Here is a 19,118-nt window from a genome sequence, read left to right on the forward strand (position 1 = left end):
GGAGGCAGAGGCAGGCAGATTTCTGAGTTCGAGGTCAGCCTGGTCTACAGAGTGAGTTCCAGGACAGCTAGGGCTACACAGAGAAGCCCTGTCTTGAAAAACCAAAAAAAAAAAAAAAAAAAAAAAAAAGAGTTGCCTTGGTCAAAGATCAAGGATCAGAGACAGAACTTGAGTCTTCAAGGTGCAATTCACTCGGAGAGGCAGCCATCTGAGACGGTGGTCACTTAACAGCCTAGAGGCCTGCTTTCCACCTCAGCTCCAGCCAGTGAACGATGGGAAACAGGCAGTCGGTCATTCCAAAGGTGGTCAGCCTTATCTCTGAGTCTCAACACCTCTCTCCTTACATTTTCTCCAGGCTTCTCCTTATCAGCTCCCTCAGTGCAGCGGGTATGTATACCCTTGTATTCCTCCCTAGGTGCCGCCTGGGGGAGAGGCTAAGTCAGAACAAATGGGCCATCCCAGCATGTCCTGAGCTGTTCATAGTGTATCTGTACTGACCCCTATCTACAACACGAGTACTAATGTGGTCTAATACTATGGACCATGAGCATGCTCATCTCTGCCTCTTATTGCTACACCCAGAGACAGACTCTCAGCTTCAAAGCTGGAAGACTGCCCAGGGATGAGTCACATCCAACAGTCCACTGGGTAGAAAGATCTATTTTGTTGTTGTTGTTGTTATTTTGTCTTTTTCTTTTCTCTTTTTTTTTTCCAGAGCTGAGAACTGAACCCAGGGCCTTGTGCTTGCTAGGCAAGTGCTCTACCACTGAGCTAAATCTCCAACCCCAATTTATTTATTTTTAACAAATTCCTTTCCTCAATTTTGCCTGCCCATCTGGTTCTAGTTCCTCTTAAGGACAGTGCAGCAGACAAAGCAGTTGGTATTAGTCCTGGGGAAGCCAAGGCAGGTTTGTTGCTATGGCTTGGCTCTTTGGGATTTACGGAGAGGATATCACAAGTCTGTCCATGTGTCCCTGGATTGTCTGAGTTCAATCCAATTGTTAGAGCTCTTCTGTAGCCTTCAGAATGAGGCCAAACAGGACAGATAATCAAGCCACTCCTTCCTCTCCATCCTTTATACTCCATGAAGTACCTGGTATCTCACCTGTGTTTCCACTCTCCTTCCTTCCCTCCCTCCCTCCCTCCCTCCCTCCCTCCTTCCCTCCCTCCCTCTCACTATTCCTTTCCATACTACAAGGCCCCCAGTTACCAGACTAAACTGTCCGGGCCAGTGATGACTGCTCACAGAGAGAGACACACACGAGAAGGAGTGGATTTTTATGAGAAGAATATTCCAGAACACGGGAAAAATTACTACAAAAAGGGATGATGCCGGTGACATTCAAACCTGAGAGTAGCTTGAAGCATTTGTGGTGGGCAAGCCAGGCTCCCTCACAGAGTTAGAAGCTGGTAATCTTCATAGGATATTTGAGGCAGCACTTCCTGTTCTTTGGGCAACTTAAGTACTGGATCTCATATTTCTGGCAGGCACTTCTGCATATCCCCTGGTAAAGCTCACACGGAATCCATGGCTCTCGTCTCTTGCTACTGAGGAATCCGAACAGGCCACCTGGGAAAGACATAGCTTAGTTTCTGTGCAGCGGTGACGCTAGGGGTGAGAAATCATGACTGAAATGAAACAGTCCCTTTCAGCACGGGACCCAGAGTCAAAACATCTGGAGTCTAACCCGGGCTCTGCTCTTTGCTGGCTCCACTCTTCTTCCTCCAGCCCTCTGGTCCTGCATCATCTTTACAATGAAATAGACAACCAGGCCAAGTCCCTAATGGTTTTGTGATGATAAAATTATTACACATGGGATGTTCATAAAATCATTAAGCATTTAGTAAATAAATGAAATGTTATTTAATTATATATTATTAAATTATATAAATTAATAATGTAATTACTTACTTACTTACTTACTTAAGTAATTATATGGCACTTATAAAACCCAACAGAAACAAGCACAATAGAAGTCACCCAACCCTAATTTATAGCATCAATTCAACAGAGTCCATCTACAGATCTGCCTCTACCCCAATTCCTAGTTTCACTAAACCCCTCCCAGCTCCCTCCGGCAGCAAACACCATTCACTGTCCACATGATTCCAGAATGTCAGCCAAGACAAGGGAGCTGCTTGTCTCCCGCTCAAACCTACTCACCTTTGCCATCATCCTCTTCCTCTGTGGTCTTAAAATCCATGCCCCTCCCCCAGCTCATGATCCCACATCTAGTCATTCCTCTTCCCAACCTCCCACACCTACACCACGAACCAGGCTCCCACCCCAGTTAGAGCACTTCCTGATACTCTTCAGGCTTTGAGTCTCCACTGTGCCAGGAACACGGGCTAAGGACCCTAGGTTTGCCATGAGAGGGAATTAAGGGGGATCTCGACATAGCTGATAGTGCGTCATCTGCAACCTACCGGAAAGATCTGCCAAGTCCGCACATCGCCGAGATACCCATAGCACACGTGAGACTCCAGAATCTCAGAGAGACTCGAGTTACCTGCGGTCTTGTCAACCAGGATCAGCAGGACCGCCACAGCCATGAAGTATGGCTTTGCGACTGGCAAGCTGAGGCGCACAGAAGGCTGTGTTGCAGGTGACCGGGTAGGAATCATTGCAGCAGAGCAGGGCCCTGCCTCTGTCGGGTTTGGAAATGGGCCAGGGTTAGAGGCAGTGAACTGAAAGGGATTTTAAAACTGGAGGTTAACCAAGCAGAAGGATGCAATGCCTCAGAAGTCCCACACCACACTTTGTCGATCCCTCCAGCCAGTACTGAGTAACAGGTCTGACTGTTATGAACGATGTCACTATGGGCATGGGCTGATGTCACTGTGAGCATGGGCTTTAAAGCTCTGTTCTTTGGGGGAATACACCTGGGAAGAGATATAACTGTTTGTGTAATTACCACTCTTTCTGTGTACTGTCTTCCATGGTCCTGGAAATCACTTCCTATTGCCACCAGGGATATAAAAGGCCATGACTGTGTTCATTCTTGACAATATTTCTGAACAGCATTACTCTTGTTTTGAAATATAATGCATTCTCAGGATGAGACAGTGCCTCTCTGTAATTTGAAAATGAATTTCTCTTATGGTTAGTGATGGTAAGCGTGTGTGTGCCTGTGTATATGTCTGTATGTGAGTGTATATGTGTGTCTGTGTGTGTGCCTGTGTGTGTCTGTCTGTGTCTCTCTGTGTGTGTCTGTCGGTGTCTCTGTGTGTGTGCCTGTGTGTGTGTGTGTGTGTGTGTGTGTGTGTGTGTAGTGGAATATTGATTTGTCTATAAAGGAAAGGTCTCTGGTTCTGACACACGCTCTGGCGTCGCCAGGCCTCAACAGAGTCCCACTCATATGAGTTACCCAGAGTCATCAAAGCTCTAGAAACAGAAATCAGAATCGTGGTTTCCAAGGGCCTGGGGAGCAGGAAGAAGGAAGCTAGTGCCCAACAGGTCAGAGCACTTTTGCAAGCAAGCTGTGGTTGCCAGCGCCCAAGCAGGCAGGGACCGTGATGACCTCTCAGTGTTGGAAGCCATTGGTCCTGGGTCTAGTTTATTGGCCAGCTCACTTCACCTCCTTTTATCGAGCCCAAACATAAAAGTTGTATGCATTTGTGAATTGCTATTTTTCAACACAGGATATTTCTATACGTGGGATTATGCCCAAATCAGAGTAAGGTTTTGTCTTTAAGCTTTTTCTTTAGAGTATAAACATTCAAAATCCTTCCTTCCATCTCTCAAGCTTGTAGGAGGGACACACAAGAGAGAACAAAGCCTTCTACAACTGTGGGCATCTGTGGGGCCCCAGCCCAGAGATTCTTGGCCTTCCTAGTGCTGTGACCCTTTAATACAGCTCTTAGTATTGTGGTGACCACCCCCCAACCATAAAATTATTTTGTTGCTACTTCATAACTGTAACTTTGCTACTGTTATGAATCACAACGTAAATGTCTGATGTAATTGCAGGCTTTCCCACCCGTATCCCAGTTCCTGAAATAATGACTCTGAAACTTATTATTTTTGAATAAACACCTAGGCCATAAACTTAGGCTCGCTACCCAACTAGCTCGTAACTTAATTAACCTGTTTATGCTATTCTATGAGTGTCATATGGTGGTTACCTCTGCTCAGTGTTATGTGTCTGTCTCCTCAGAGTTTGGGGGAATCTCCTCCAGTGCCTGACTCTATCCCAGAGTTCCTCTTTCTCTGCCAGAACTCCCGCCTCCTATTTCCTGTTGCAGCTAATTGGCTATCAGCTTTATATTGACAGGTGGATTCCATACAAGAGTCTCTCTATAATCTGATATGCAGGATATATGATATGCAATCCCTGTGAGAGGGTTGTTTGACCCCCCCCCCGCAAAGGGATTGTGACCCCAAGTTGTGAACCACTCTTCTAGAGGCTGATGCCTTCATGAATATGAAACACGCAAGAGACCACAATCATGTTCTGTGAGCACTCGGATTGGCTACCCATATTAAAGTGGATATTTACCCAGACAGTGAGATGGTTTTGGAAACCAGTTGGCTACAACCCAAGTCTGGAGGAACAGAGATATTCTAACATCATCAAAACACCCAAGGGAAACAAACTGGTGGGTTACTGATATAATTGCTAATTTCCCCAGCAGGCATATTACCGGCTATGGCAGAACTAATGCCAAATGAGCTTGAATATCTAAATGAACGGCACACAAAGGACTAGGCTTGCCATTAGGGAGACGAGGACCCATTACATCAGCCCAGGGACTCTGATTCATAGCTTCAGTAATATGAAACTCTCAGGGCTGGAGGGGTGGCTCAGTGGCTAAGAAAGCATACTGTACTTGCAGAGGACTTGAGTTTGGCTCCCAGCACCCATGTCGGGAGGCTCACAACTGCCTTTAACTCCAGCGTCAGGGGCTCTGTTGCCCACTTCTGGCCTCTACAGGCATTGCCCTCACATGTACACAAAGCCACACAGACACATCATTAAAAGTAAATCTTTAAAAGAAGAAACATGAACCTCTCCCCAAACTAGAAAAGTGGCCACATCATAGGGATAATCCACTAGAACTATCCTTGTATTTCAGCATGAGTCCAAGGTTGTGTGTGTGTGTGTGTGTGTGTGTGTGTGTGTGTGTGCGTGCATATGTGTGTGCAGTGCACATGAAGACATAAGCAATTGATGTCAGGTATCTTTCTTACTCACTCTCTGCTTTATATATTGAGGCAAGGTTTCTCACTTGAACTCGGCCCATTAGGTTGGCTAGTCTAGCCAGCCAGCTTAATCCAGTTATTGCCTGTCTTTGTCTCTCAAGCTGGGATTGCAGGTGGCTACCACCTTCTCCTGCTGTTTACAAAGGTGCCAGGGATCAGAACCCACTTCTCATGCATGTGTGGCAAGTGCTTTACCCACTGAACCATCATCTCCCCAGCCCCGCTGAATGGTTTCTTCCCTCTGTCTAACCAACAGCATCGCTTGAAAAGAGTGAAAACCTTGGACTCTCAACACATCATACAATAAGAATCAGATAATTCAGGGCATAATGCAACACCCTGCTATTTTTAGATAGCAAGCTAATTATTGGCAGGCTTGAAGGCCATTAGGGCCAAACACCCCCCCCCCATAACCATTGACTTTATTGTAAAACCCAGCAGCAAGTCTCTAGCTGGTCAGTGGATGGGACCCAGCCATAGGAAGAGACTTGATGTGCTGAACTGCCTGAAGGCCATTAATTGATAACTATCTAAACCCATTTCCAGGAATCTAAACATAAAATTCTTCCCTTGCCTCGGGTTTCATGTGCCCGTGTTCACTCTCAAGAGTGCGAGCCCAAATGCGCCTGCCAATCACCTGGACGGGAAAACGTTTCTCAAGAAGTCTGTCTGTTCTACAGAGTTTAGAAGTAGTATACACCGACCCAAACATGGAGGTTGGCTCAGTGGTCTCTCCGGACATTACTGTCACCTCTCACTCTGTGCAAGCCATCTGCTTGTCACCGCTCCCTTTAGCCATTGCTCTCTGACATCCCTGACCTCATGCTATTCTGTAATAAACGGTACCCAGCTTCCACTCTAGATTCCACGTGTCTTATCTGAGTTCATCCAGCAAGGAACACAAGGGCCCAGGAGCTGAGGGGATATCACTGTGAGACGCCAGCAACAGTCTGGGCCGCCTCTGAGCTAAGCCAAGGAATCCCAGGGCCAAGGCCTCCTGGGACCTGACAACAAATGAGCTTTTTTTTTTTTTTCTTCTAAAGGCTTACTGTCAGAAGGTAAGGGACACGCTGGGCACCTACATGCCAGAGGTTTGCTTTGTGTTATGTCACATACTCAAATAGATGGTGACGGCAGCCTTAGAGGATTACATCCTGTCCATCTTTGGAACTCTCACACACCAGGAATTGTAAATGGGACTCAGTTTCTACAGCAAAGAGTTCTACGAGACGCAAGTTCCTCATTGACATTCTGTCGCTTACTGTCCCCAGTATTTTGAGTTAGGGGGATGAACGGCTCCTATCAAAAGAATTATTTGGCTGAGCTAAATCAAGCTTTAGCCTAATTGCTAATTCTACCACAAACTAAGATTGACTCCCATTGGCAAGCATGATGTTTGACCCTTTTTCATGTCTGGTCTAGTGAGAGAGCACAGCCTTCGCTCTGGGTACCAGATGGAGGGGAGCCTTTGTTGTTTTGTGGGCTTAACACACCCTCCTGTGGCCGCCTGGTGGAATAAGATTCCTGAGTAGGTCTCCAGTGGATACAGACTTGGAGACAGATGTACTTATATCATAGTTTTCCAGCAGGAGGCAGTAGGATTGACAGTTTAATGGTAGCCTGGACTACATAGCAAGGCTCTAACTCAAAATCACAAACGAAGTAAGAGGCTAACTACCTCAATCCTACAGACTTTTGTTCTGACCATAAACTCCTTGCACCTGTCTGGAATATCAGGCCCCACTGAGTCTGTGGTTAATATTTAAAGACAACAGAACATTTCAAATCTTTCCCACAGACAGAAACAAGTATTACTTGAATATTAAATAATAGATAAAATATTGGGTTTGAAAATGTACCAACTGGAAGAAATTGTTAATTAACCAAACTGAGCATAATAATACTCACATTAGATTCTGTGAGACTCCAACTGTTAATCTTTAATAGCACTTGAAGCCTCTTAGTTTAACAGACATAAAGATGAGAAAAAACTATAAGCCCAGACAGTAGGACTTATTTCCATAAAAGTCCAAACTATATTATAGTATTTTTAATGGGCTTGGGGATGGAGAGATGGCTTAGCCAGCGAAGTGCTTGCTGCTCAAGCATGAGGCTATTTCAGTCCCCAGAACCCACATAAAAATCAAGTGTGCCTGTAGTCCCAGCACTGGGAAGCCAGAGCCGGGAAGATCCCCAGGGATGGCTGGCCAGCCAGTCTAGCTTAATTGATGAACGCCTGGTTCTGCGAGAAGCCCTGCCTCAAAAAATAAGATGAAGAGTGATTGCAGAAGACACTGAACACACACACACATACATCCCACACATACATACACACATGTACACACACATAACACATATACACACATACACACATACCACACACACATATGCACACATACACACATATACACACACATAACACATATACACACATACACACACATGCACACACATATACACATACACACATGTACACACACATACACACACTGACACACACACACTGACACACACACACACACTCACACACACCCTGTTTAAAATCTAGTAATTTTTTAAACTCCTAGAATTAAATGAGCTAAATCTCTTACTATTACAAGTACTAATGTCAGTCTGTTTTATTTGCACAAAGTAGGCTTTTCTATTGCAGAAATTACAGAAGGCTCAAATTAGGTCCATGGCTTCAGGGGGCGGCAGGGAAGATTATATATTGTATTGGAAAGAGTCAGAGCCAGGGCCACCATTGCAGATCCTTACACAAATCCCAGAAAGGTGGTGTGTAGGTTAGCAGAGCTGCTGTTTTTCTGGAAGACGAGAGTTCAACCCCCAGCACCCGAAACTCCAGCTCCAGAAGCCCAAATGGCTTCTTCTGGCCTCCAAGGAACTTACAATGTGCACACACATTCATACACATACATTTTAAAAACATGTTAAGGCTTTTAGAATAAATTAATCCATAAATCCCTCTCTTAAATCAACTACTCTTACAGTATGTGACAAATGTAGTGGTGCACACCATTAATCTCTGTATTCAGAAGTCAAAGGCAGGTGGGTGTCTGTGGACATGGGGCCATCCATCCTGGTCTCCACAGAAAGTTCTAGGCCAAGTCGGGCCTACACAGAAACATACAAAACAAAATCATATCTGCTTCCTCTCTCTTCCTCCCTCTCCCTCTTTCTCCCACCCCGTGTGTGTGTGTGTGTGTGTGTGTGTGTGTGTGTGTGTGTGTGCGCGCGACTTTGTTGTCGCCCTCTCCCTTTTCTGCAATGCTGGGAATTAGACCAAGACCTCATGCACACTAGGCAAGTGTCTTACAACTGAGCTCTATTAATGTTTTATAAACCTAATCATCATAAATCAAAACAGCTAGTTAGCATAGTGCTTGTGCTAACAACTTCTTAAAATCAACTATCTTATCAAAATATGCAAGTCATACTTAAAGTATGCAGCCCAGGGATTGCCCACTGTGAACACACTGTGCGGTTCCCACCTAGGCCAAGAAAGAGAAGTACCTGTGACAGAGAACACATGAGAGTTGGAAGCAGCAGAGAGATGAGTGGATCTGAGAGGAGCTGGGGAGACGACAGAGGTGAATATGATCCAAATACACTGCATACAATTCTCAAAGGATCAATAAAATATTTTAAATAAAAACATTTAAAAAAATCCATGATGTATTCAAAACACAAGATCTTTACTATCCTCCTCACTACTAGAACTTCCTGGGGATCTTAATATCCAGGACTTTAACTTCTATGGCTCTGTTGAAAATAGATTAGCAGCCGGGCGTGGTGGGGCACGCCTTTAATCCCAGCACTCGGGAGGCAGAGGCAGGCGGATTTCTGAGTTCGAGGCCAGCCTTGTCTACAGAGTGAGTAGTTAGGGTTACACAGAGAAACCCTGTCTAATATATATATATTAGCTATTCTCTGCCCATTTATGCCTGTAAATCTTAGAATGATTTTGTCAAACTCCAGGGAGGCAGGCAGCCACACTGTATTTAGTGTCGTGGTGCTAAGTACTACACTGTATTTAGTACTGTGGTGCTATGTACTGCATGGTACATAGTACTGTGGTGTTAAGTACTACACTGTACTTAGTACTGTGGTGCTATGTATTACACTGTACTTAGTACTATGGTACTAAATATCATACTGTACTTAGTACTGTGGCGCTAAGTACTCAGAGTATTGATAGACGTATTAGTTGCCTATTTTGATTTAAAGGGAAAGTGCTAAAATTTCTTTAAAGATTTATTTTTAATATTTTTCTATGAAGCTTTGATTGCATGTACCTCTGTGCACCACATGCATGCAGTGCCTGAGGAGGCCAGAGGAGGGTGTTGGATCCCCTGGAACTGGACTTACAGTCAGGTGTACCTGGCTATGTGGGCCTGGGAACAGAACTCTGGTCCTCTACAAGAATAGCCATTGCCTCTAAGCACACAGCCGGTTCTCGGCCCCACCAGATCTCATCTGCTGTACGGTTTTACCATTTAATCTTCACCATGCTTGGCACATTCCTCTCCTCAAACAGGTAAAATATTCCAACATGATCAGTTTCTGAAACATAAATTCATTTCCGTATGATCTGAGGCAGTCTGGGGGGAGGGGTGTTTGTCACCCTTTGTCTCCTGAGGTGCAGATGCATCGTTGAATTTTTATGGCGTGGGACCATCCTCACATACTTCCTCTGTGTCCTGATTGGTCATGGGGTGTTAACCTCTAATGAGGTTTCGTTACCCACAGCTTAGCTAAGATTTAGAAGCGAGAGGGCCTACTGCTTCCTACTTTTTATTGTTATTTTTAATATGTGTATTAGTTCTTCAAAAATTTCATATGGATCGTGTTTGCCATCTACTCCTCTCAGGTCTCTCCCCATCTTCCTACTGCCCCACCCCCAATTTTGTGTCTTTAAAAAAAAATCAAGTCTAATTATGTGGTGTATATAATATATATATATATATATATACTCCTGGGTTGTGGGCCATCCATTGGAGCGTAGTCAACCTCCAGTGACCACATCCTTAAAGAAAACTGTCTCTCCCGGCAGAATCCTTCAAATCTCAAAGCCCCTCCCCATCCTGTACTAAAATGTTGACTGGCTTGATCTTCAGCTATGGAGCATTTGAGTGTGGCGGTCCTGCTCCTGCAGTGTCCATAAGATGCTGTGGATTCTCTGTCCTCCCCAGCCTCTCCTGTCCCTGTTCCTGAGGGTTCCCAGGGCTGGGGGTGGTGCTGATATCCATGTCCCATTTGTGTCCCTCTGGGCTCTTCACCATCTTATTCTCTTCCTGCAGACCAGCTGTGGGCAGAGGCACAAATTTTAACAGTGGTTTAATATTATGTGTGTTGATGAAGGTTTGATACTATGTATGTTTAGCAGGTTCACGGGGGGGGGGGGGCTCTCCTTTTATCTGTCTCTGAAATCACAGTAACATCAACCTCCTGCACCCATTTGGATAGTTTGTACACTTCTCCCGTGTTCTGAAACAGCTTGTACCTTTCAGGAATGAGCTGGTCCTTCCAAGTTTGCTAGATCTGAGGTGACCACAGGATTCATCTACAGTTTATGTAACCAGGACACAATATGAGACTAAATGAGCGTTATTAATAATTGTGCTAGGGAAAAACAAAAACCAAGAGCACAAGCAAGCGAGACTCTTTCCACCTGAAGCAGCCACGAGGGGAGGGGAGGCCTCGGCGCCCAGGTCTCTTGTGTCTCTTCCAGAGTGAGGCTCGGTGGATCGATTTTCTTCCCAGTGGTTTTTTTTTTTTCCTTTTTCTCACAGGTTTATGCATCACAGAAGTATTTGTCCTTCGCTTTGCTTGCTGTCTAGCTGGCTCGGCTTTCTGCCGTTTTAACTTCATCTTCATTTTCTCTTGGGAAAGCCTCATGGATCTGTTCGCTTTATTTACATTTACAAAGAATCACAGTTCTGGCTTTATTTGTTATTCTTAGAAAGATTTTCAGATGACTCCACTTCCATTGGCCTGACTGCATTCAAGTCAAGTATCTAGACTTAATTACATCTCGCAAAGTTATTTTTCTGACGTTTAAAATTTGATGCCCATCTCATTTTTAAACAGTGGTTTAAAATGTGATGTGTGCATTAAAATACAGCCAAGCACAAACAAATACACCACTCCCTTTTGTCTAGACCTCACTACCAGCACCTGTGGCACAGAACACAGCATTTCTTTCTACGCATATGTTTTACCGGAATGAAATCTTACTATATAGGCGCTTTTAAAATCTGCTCTAATTAATGGCTTCGTCTTCTTCAGTTTTACCAAGTTCTGATGCACACATACATTGTGACATGTTTCCCACAATCCAGGTAATAACACACCCAGTGGTTCACCAGGGTACCGTTTGTTTATTCTCTTCCATTTTGAGGATGTGAGAATTCCCCAGTCATTGCAGATCCACAGTATGGCTTCTCATAGTCCCCATGCTTTGTCCCCAGACAATGAGAACTTTTCATCTTGCAAAGCTGAACCTTTGTGCCCCTGCCCAGTGTCTCCCCACTCTTCTTACCCCTCCCTGGTGACCGTGCAGTCGGCTTGATGATGGAGCCTACAGAAAAGTGACCCCAGGAGGGTTTCATCTCTGCCTTGCTTACTTCGCTTAGCACACTGTCTCCTGAGTTTATCTGTGCCAGGCTTCCCTTCTTTGTAATGGCTGGATAATATCTCAACATAATCATATTCATTATTATATACCACATGCTCAGCAGGGTCTTTGCTATCCGATCATCTGCAATGAGCACCTAGAAGGTTTGTCTTGCCTTGGCCACTGTGATATGAGTGAATGAATGTCCTTGGAAGATACTGGCTCTGTTTTCTTTGGGTAAATTCTCAGAACTTGGGCTGCTGTGGACATAGCTGTGCTGACCTTTGCCAGCCATCTGAGTAAATACTATTCCTTGTAAGGGCTGCACCAGTTTGCTTTTGTCAAAGTGAAAAAATAGTGAACAGTCCTTGTAAAAGACACTTGTGCTCTCCAGTTAGACGTGAGTAACCATGGTGAGTTAGTGTACTTTTAACTGCATATAAAAGCACGTGGACTGTACATCTCATGGGGTCCACACATGTCACGGGGCCCATGAGATGTTCTGGTGCAGCTATGTTGTATGTGGTGTTTAAATGGGGAAAACCTATCTACCCATTTTCAAGCAAACACCATTTCTTTCTGCTGACAACAGTCACGATCCTTTCTTCAAGCTTTTTGAAAAGGAACATACATTGTAGTTAAAGGAGAACATTGAAAATGACCAGAGGGCTCAAGGACACACCACAAGAACATGGCCCGCAGAATCAACTGACTGGGATACACAGGAACACACAGAGATTGGGGAGCCTGCAGGGGTCTGACCTAGGTCCTCTGAACATATGTTATGGCTTGGTGCTCTTGTGGGACTCCTAACAGGGGGAGTGGGGGTTGTCCCTGATTCTTTTGCCTGCTTGTGTGACCTTTTGCATCCTACTGGGCTTGCCTTGTCTAACCTTGATGTGATGATATATGTCTAGTCTTATTGTTATGCCAGGTTTGGTTGATGTTCCAGGGGCCTTCCCTTCTCTGAGGGGAGATAGGAGGGTGGATCTGAGGGAAAGGGGGGTGGGGGGAGCTCCTGGGGGGGGGAACGGAGGAGAAATTGTTCTTGGGATGTAATATATGAAAGAAGAATATGAAAAAGGAAATGAGAGTTCCCTGCTGCGAGAGGGTTTCTGGAGCATCTCTCAGGCATCCAGCCATGTTCAGGCACTGCAGAAAGCAAAGAGGTGGGGGTGAAAACTGAGGCGGGAAGAAGAAAGAGTGCCTGGGGTTACAGATGCTGGGGATGGGGCTCCTGAGGACTGTGTTGGCTTCCCTAAGGCCCCACAGCTCCACAGATCAAGCATGGGAGCACAGATTCATCTTGAACATTTCCCTCAGGGAGATAGGAAACAAACAATACATTTGTATCCGTATTCTTTTTATAGTTATTAAGAGTCTAAATGTGCTGGGCATTGGGCTAGATTAGGAACCCTGGGGCTGATTTTCTTGCTTATTCTATGTTTTAGGGAAGAATGGAAGGGCTAGCGAATCTTTCTGGTTTTTCATCTTCCAGAAAAGATAAAATGTCACAAATACTATCAAATGTGATGGCATCTATTGATTGTCTCGATGGAGGGAGGTGTGGGTTTAAAACTTGAAATTTAGAAACAAGCACAAGAGAAGAGAGGTTGTTTTTTAATAGTGAAACCTCTGGTGGGTCACCCTGACAACGCTCCTCTCTGTGGCTCCTCAGAGGCGCTGTACCTCATGCTTCAGTTTGGGGAAGCGTCATCTCTAGATCCCTCTGTCCAACATGCTTCGGCTTCTCGGGAACTTGCAGACGCAGAGTTTTGTAAGTCAAAGCTGCAGAGTGTAAGGACACTCTTTAGTGTTGCTGCTGGAGCAACCTCACAATACCGTGCATGTTAAAGCCAAGAAAGCTCAAACTACACAGTGAACAGAACTCATCAACAGGGGTGCATGGCTCACCTGGAGAATAATCTGATCCCACATAAACGTGGGAAAGAACCCAGTCAACAAAGCTCTCCCTCCCTCCCTCCCTCCCTCCCTCCCTCTTTCTTCTCTTCCAGGGAAACTCACTGTGTGGTAGAGAATGTCTTTGAACTTCTGATCCTCCTGCCTCCTGCTGTGCATTACAGGGTGTGCCACCACACCTGATTTATGTGGCCCTGGGGATGAACCGGGTTTGGGGCATCATGCGTGATAAACAGGCAGTCTATCAAGGCAGCTCCATGCTCAGACCAGTTGACTGCTATTGTTTTTTTGTTTTTGTTTTTGTTTTTGTTTTCCTGTTCTTTATTTAAAATGTCTTCAGTTACTCGGAATCTTTCCTTTTACCCAGCTTGCCCCACCAGAACCCAGCACACTTCATCCCCAAAACACTCTTGGGCTGGAGAGATGGCTCAGTGGTTAAGAGCACCGACTGCTCTTCTGAGGGTCCTGAGTTCAAATCCCAGCAACCACATGGTGGCTCACAACCATCCGTAATGAGATCTGATGCCCTCTTCTGGAGTGTCTGAAGACAGCTACAGTGTACTTAGATATAATAATAAATAAAACTTAAAAAAAAAAACAACACTCTTGTCCCTTAATCAGAAAGTTGTCATCATTGTTCCTATCACTTTTACAGTGCAAGTAGGTCTGAGAGATTAGTTAGTTCTTCCTCACAAGGTGCTCTTAATTGTGGGCTAAAAGCTACGCAGCCTAAACCAAAACCTGTCAGGTCCAGCCACGAGTTAACAGCCCATTGTGTGGATTCAGAAAGGAAACAATGGAGGGCTGAGCACTGGCTGTTCTCACAGAGGGCCTGGGTTCCAATCCCAGTGCCCATATGGTGGCTCACAACCTTCTGTAACTCCAAACTCAGGAGACCCAATGCCTTCTTTTGGCCTCTGTGGGCACCAGGCACCCACATGGTGCATAAACCATATGCAAGCAAAACACCCGTGTACATAAAATAAAAACAAATCTTATAAAAAAATATCAAAGACTGGATCAGGAGGCCTTGCTTTTCCAGTCAGTCAGTGTGTGTTTTGGTCACAGTAGCTGCTCTGTTTCTTTAGATTCTCTACCAGATCTAAGAGGTCAGCATTGAGAGGCTTCCAGAATGGTAGCAAACCCTCCATCTCAGACTATAGACTATGCTGTGCCTGCTAGAGCCCCCCAAAGGACTGAGGCACCCACTCCCTTGCCTGCGAAGGCACTCACAACCAAGTTTCTAGGGACAGCACCCTGTGTTAAAAATGGCTGCCTCCCCCTGCCTCAACCTTGCTCCAGAAGGAACCCTGTGGCTGGTCCTTGCTCAAAGACGGGGACAAAGTTGCCTCTGCTTTTCAACTGAGGAGAAACTAAGGGAGCCAATCCAGTCAGGGTCTCTGTGACATCTGCCCTCCGTTAGCTATAAATTGCAAAGTTCTTGACATGCATGGCGAATGCCATCGGTGGTGTCCTTTGACGAATGGGAAAGCATACGCGTGAAGGGAAGAGGTCTGCTGGTCTGTACAAAAGCCCAAAGCACCATGGGATACTTGCCTGCCCATGATTAAGACTTCGTAGGTTTCAACTTTTTCTTTCTTTTTTTTTTTTTCTTTTAGGATTTTTTAAAAAAAAATGTGTACAGGTGTGTGGGTATTTTGTCTGCACAAGTGTCAGTGAACCACATCTGTGCCTGGTGCCCAGCAGGCCAGAAGAGAGTCAAATCGCCTGAGAATGGAGTTACAGATGTTATGAGCCACCATGTGGAAGCTGGGAATTGAACCTGGGTCTTCTGGAAGAGCAGCCACAGCTCTGAACTACTGAGCCATCTCTCCAGCCCCAGATGCAACTTTATCTTTGCTTATCTATCAGTTATTTTCTTCTATTATTTCAAATTTTATCAAAAGTTTTAATATCTCTTTTATGTATACATATACTATAGAATTAACCAACCATGAGTGAACATCATTTAAGCTTAAAAAAATTGTTTGAAACCAACTCTTTGTCAAACATCTTTAAATATAATTTCACAATCTGATTGTTGAAGCTTTTATAACTTGGAAATAAGGTAAAATTAATTTATTTCAGTGAGAATATGTGTTTTTAAAAAGCTATGTACTACAGATATTATTTTATCTGTTTTTCTACATTTAAGTTTCTTTAAAATTATGAAGGCATAGCTAGGCAGCAGTGAGCATGCCTTTAATCCCAGCACTCAGGAGGCAGAGGCAAAGAGTTAGAGGCCAGTCTGGTCTACAGAGCAAATTCCAGGATAGCCAGGACTACTCAGAGAAGCCTTGTCTCAATAAACAAAACAAACAAGAAAAGAAGTGAAAAGAAAAGAATATCAAGACAAATTTTTACCCAAAACACTCCATTCTTCTGAAGATTTTAAATCAACGATAGGTTTTAGAAGATATCTTACATTAACTCTAAAAGACAATGAAATCAAAGCTCATTATAACAATTTAGCAGAGAAAGGAACACCATAAAACTGTGCCCCAAGCATGCAAGGTGGCTCACACATGTAACCAGCACGCAGCAGGCACAAGGACAACAACAGCTTCATAGGTCATGGACAGCTGGAGCTGCACACCGAGAAAAAAGTGAAGTGCAGAAGCCCCCACCTTACCCAAGGGTATAAATTCCCAAATCAATACTGTGTGTCCAGACAACGCTGCCTAAGGCTCAGGATAACCAAGTTCACAGACCCATAGTCTAAAATCATGACTCGGTTTACTCAAAGTTATCTGTTTGCATTTATATTTATACTCACTTATTCTGATAATTTATTATAGCTAAGAAAAACCTTCTCAGTGTACAAACCAACTGGGAGGAATCTGGGAATTCACTTCAACCAGTTTGTAAAATGACGAACAATTTAAATCTCTGGCAAACTAAAAGAGGCTCTTATTCGCATTTCTCTTATCCACTGAGACAAGTCCAAAAAGAGTAAATATACACTTCTTTTAACCCACATTTCATAAAAAAAAATAAAAATCAAAACATTTCCCCTGCTTGGGAGTATTAATGGGAACTGTCTATCAACATAGTCTCTCAACCACATATCCTGAAGCCCATCACAAGGGAGACCGTGATGGCATTTACAATCACTCATAAACCCAGCAATGGCTTGTTCGTGCTCCTCATGTCCCCTCCAGAGGAACACCAAGGCTATTAACTAATATTAGAGCATCCCTGCTCTCACTGGAAACCTCTTTCAAGTCTAAACCATTAAAATGATTTTGAAGATCTTTGAGATTTTGACTGGGCCACACATGTTTATTGTTTATATATTTGCTATTTCACTATAAAATTCTTTTATTTCTGGCCGAAGTAGACTCTTCATAAAAAACTGAAACAAGATCATTTTTCTAACCTTTTGTGGTGTCAATTTAGCCTACCACGTCATCTTAAAAATGAAGAAACAAACAAAAACACAAAACAAAATGGAAAGAAAAAACCTTTAAGTTAGGGGCTAGAGATGCATCCGCGGTTATGAGCACTCGCTGCTCTTGTAGAGGACCTGGGTTCAACTCCCAGCACCCTCATAGAGGCTCATAATCATTTGTAACTCCAGTTCCAAGGAATCTGGCACACGCTTCTGGCCTCTACAAGCACCAAGAATGCACAGTGATGTACAGACAGAACATTCACACACATAAAATAAAAATAAATCATGCCGGGCATGGTGGCGCACGCCTTGAGTTCTAAGACAGCCAGGACTATACAGAGAAAAACAAACAAACAAAAAAAATCAATGTTTTTAAAATAGATATTTAGTGCTATGATGTTTCAATATAGTAAAGGATTATATGATTTTTAAACAATTGGATCATTTCTTTACTTGCAAAGAACTTTTCAAGTAGAATCCAGAGTCAGACCTTTGAAGACATGGTTCTTTATCTCATTTTCAAGGTTAGAAAGCCTACGTGGGAGCTCAGTTCTTCAATCACTTTCCACCTTCCTGGGCAAGAGAGTTTTTCCTTGAATTTAAAACATTAGGAATGAGTTGGTATGTTTTCTGAGCCCGTGAAGCCTTTACATCCTTTCTAGTAACCCAGACAGTCTGGGAAGAAAGCCCTGTGTACGGACTTAGTGTAACTGCTCAGCAGTCAAAGAGCAGAGGTTTCTTTAAGGGTCAGTGCCTAGGCAGCCTCAGGGAGATGGAGACCTGGGTTACACACTCCTCGTGCGACCTGAACTCGGTCTTTAAATCCTCAGGAGTTAACACACAGAGAAAGCCTCACAGTCAAACAGAAGGAAACAAAAGTTCTTACAAGTGCAAAATTGTGTAGTAACTCCTTTTCAGATAGGCTTTGAGCGTCTTGTGATTCCGATGCTAACCTCCAGGGGGCTGCACTGGACCAGGCAGCGCAGCCTCGGGCTTAAAATCCTTCTGTAACCATCTATTTAGAGGGATAACTGCAGGAAGACCAAAAACAGGGCTCCCCCTACTCCCGCCCCCGACNCCCCCCCCCCGCCCACGATACCATGACGGAAGCTCCTCAAATAAAAACACCCGGGAGTATACATCAGACAAGAGCCATCAAACAACAGCTACAGCGTTTTTTAAAATCCCCCAAAGTTCACAGATTTCTGGAGAAATTGTTCTGTAAGTGTCTTCAGATTCCTGGAGGAATTAATCTTGCTATTTTTGATGACCCCCAGTGCTCAGTTCTGTAATGCTCGCTTGGTTTAGCCAATCTAGTCAATGGTGTCATTTATTAGGGGGTTAAAAGCTCTCAAAAACTGTGTTGAAATAAAAAAAAAAAATCAACCAAAACCAAAAAGTTTTCTTCTCTGAATTCGTGGGGAGAGTAAGAAAATGCCAACCTTCGTATATAATGAAGACAGATCATACTATTCCTGGATTCATGAAGCAGACTTGCTATTTTTAGATGGAATCTTCTAGAATATATGTGGGTCAGGGTAAAAGAATACAGAAACCAGCTTGAAAGGAACTGATGTCCAAAGCAATTTGAGCATCAATTTGAGCTCAAATCAAAACAAGTTGGGCATCAAAAAAAGCATTGCTACTTCAGCTGTCAATCATTGTGGCCTGTCTCTTCCAGTGGTTAAAATATTTAGCCATAGACAAGAAGCAGCTGTATGAGGAAGGTGAAGACTTAAGGCAAACAGTGGAGACTGGGGCATGACTGGTAAAATATTTCCACTGCAAGCCTGAAGACCCAAGTTCAGATCCCTGGCACCTACATAAGAAGCCTGGTGAGGTGATGCACACTTTCAATCCCAGTGTGAGGGAGACTGAAGCAGGAAGATTCCCTGAGGCTCATTGGCCAGGCACTCTAGCCAAATCTGTGAGCTCCAGGCTCAGCGGGAGACCCTGTCTCAAAAAATAAGGTGGAGAGCAACAGA

General features: G+C 44.2%; 1 protein-coding gene across 1 annotated transcript; it reads right to left on the reverse strand.

Moving 5' to 3' along the window:
- Window positions 1-1,364: 1,364 nt before the first annotated feature.
- Defb116 (defensin beta 116) lies at window positions 1,365-2,625 on the reverse strand. The gene is made up of 2 exons (XM_021192793.2): window positions 2,511-2,625; window positions 1,365-1,570 (listed from the first exon to the last, which is right to left on the reverse strand). Exons 1-2 carry the CDS (start codon window positions 2,623-2,625, stop codon window positions 1,401-1,403), a joined length of 285 nt encoding a protein of 94 aa, XP_021048452.1. The 3' UTR covers window positions 1,365-1,400.
- Window positions 2,626-19,118: the final 16,493 nt, after the last annotated feature.

Source organism: Mus pahari, chromosome 3 (assembly GCF_900095145.1).
Source record: "Mus pahari chromosome 3, PAHARI_EIJ_v1.1, whole genome shotgun sequence".
In the NCBI taxonomy this organism is placed as follows: Eukaryota; Metazoa; Chordata; class Mammalia; order Rodentia; family Muridae; genus Mus; species Mus pahari.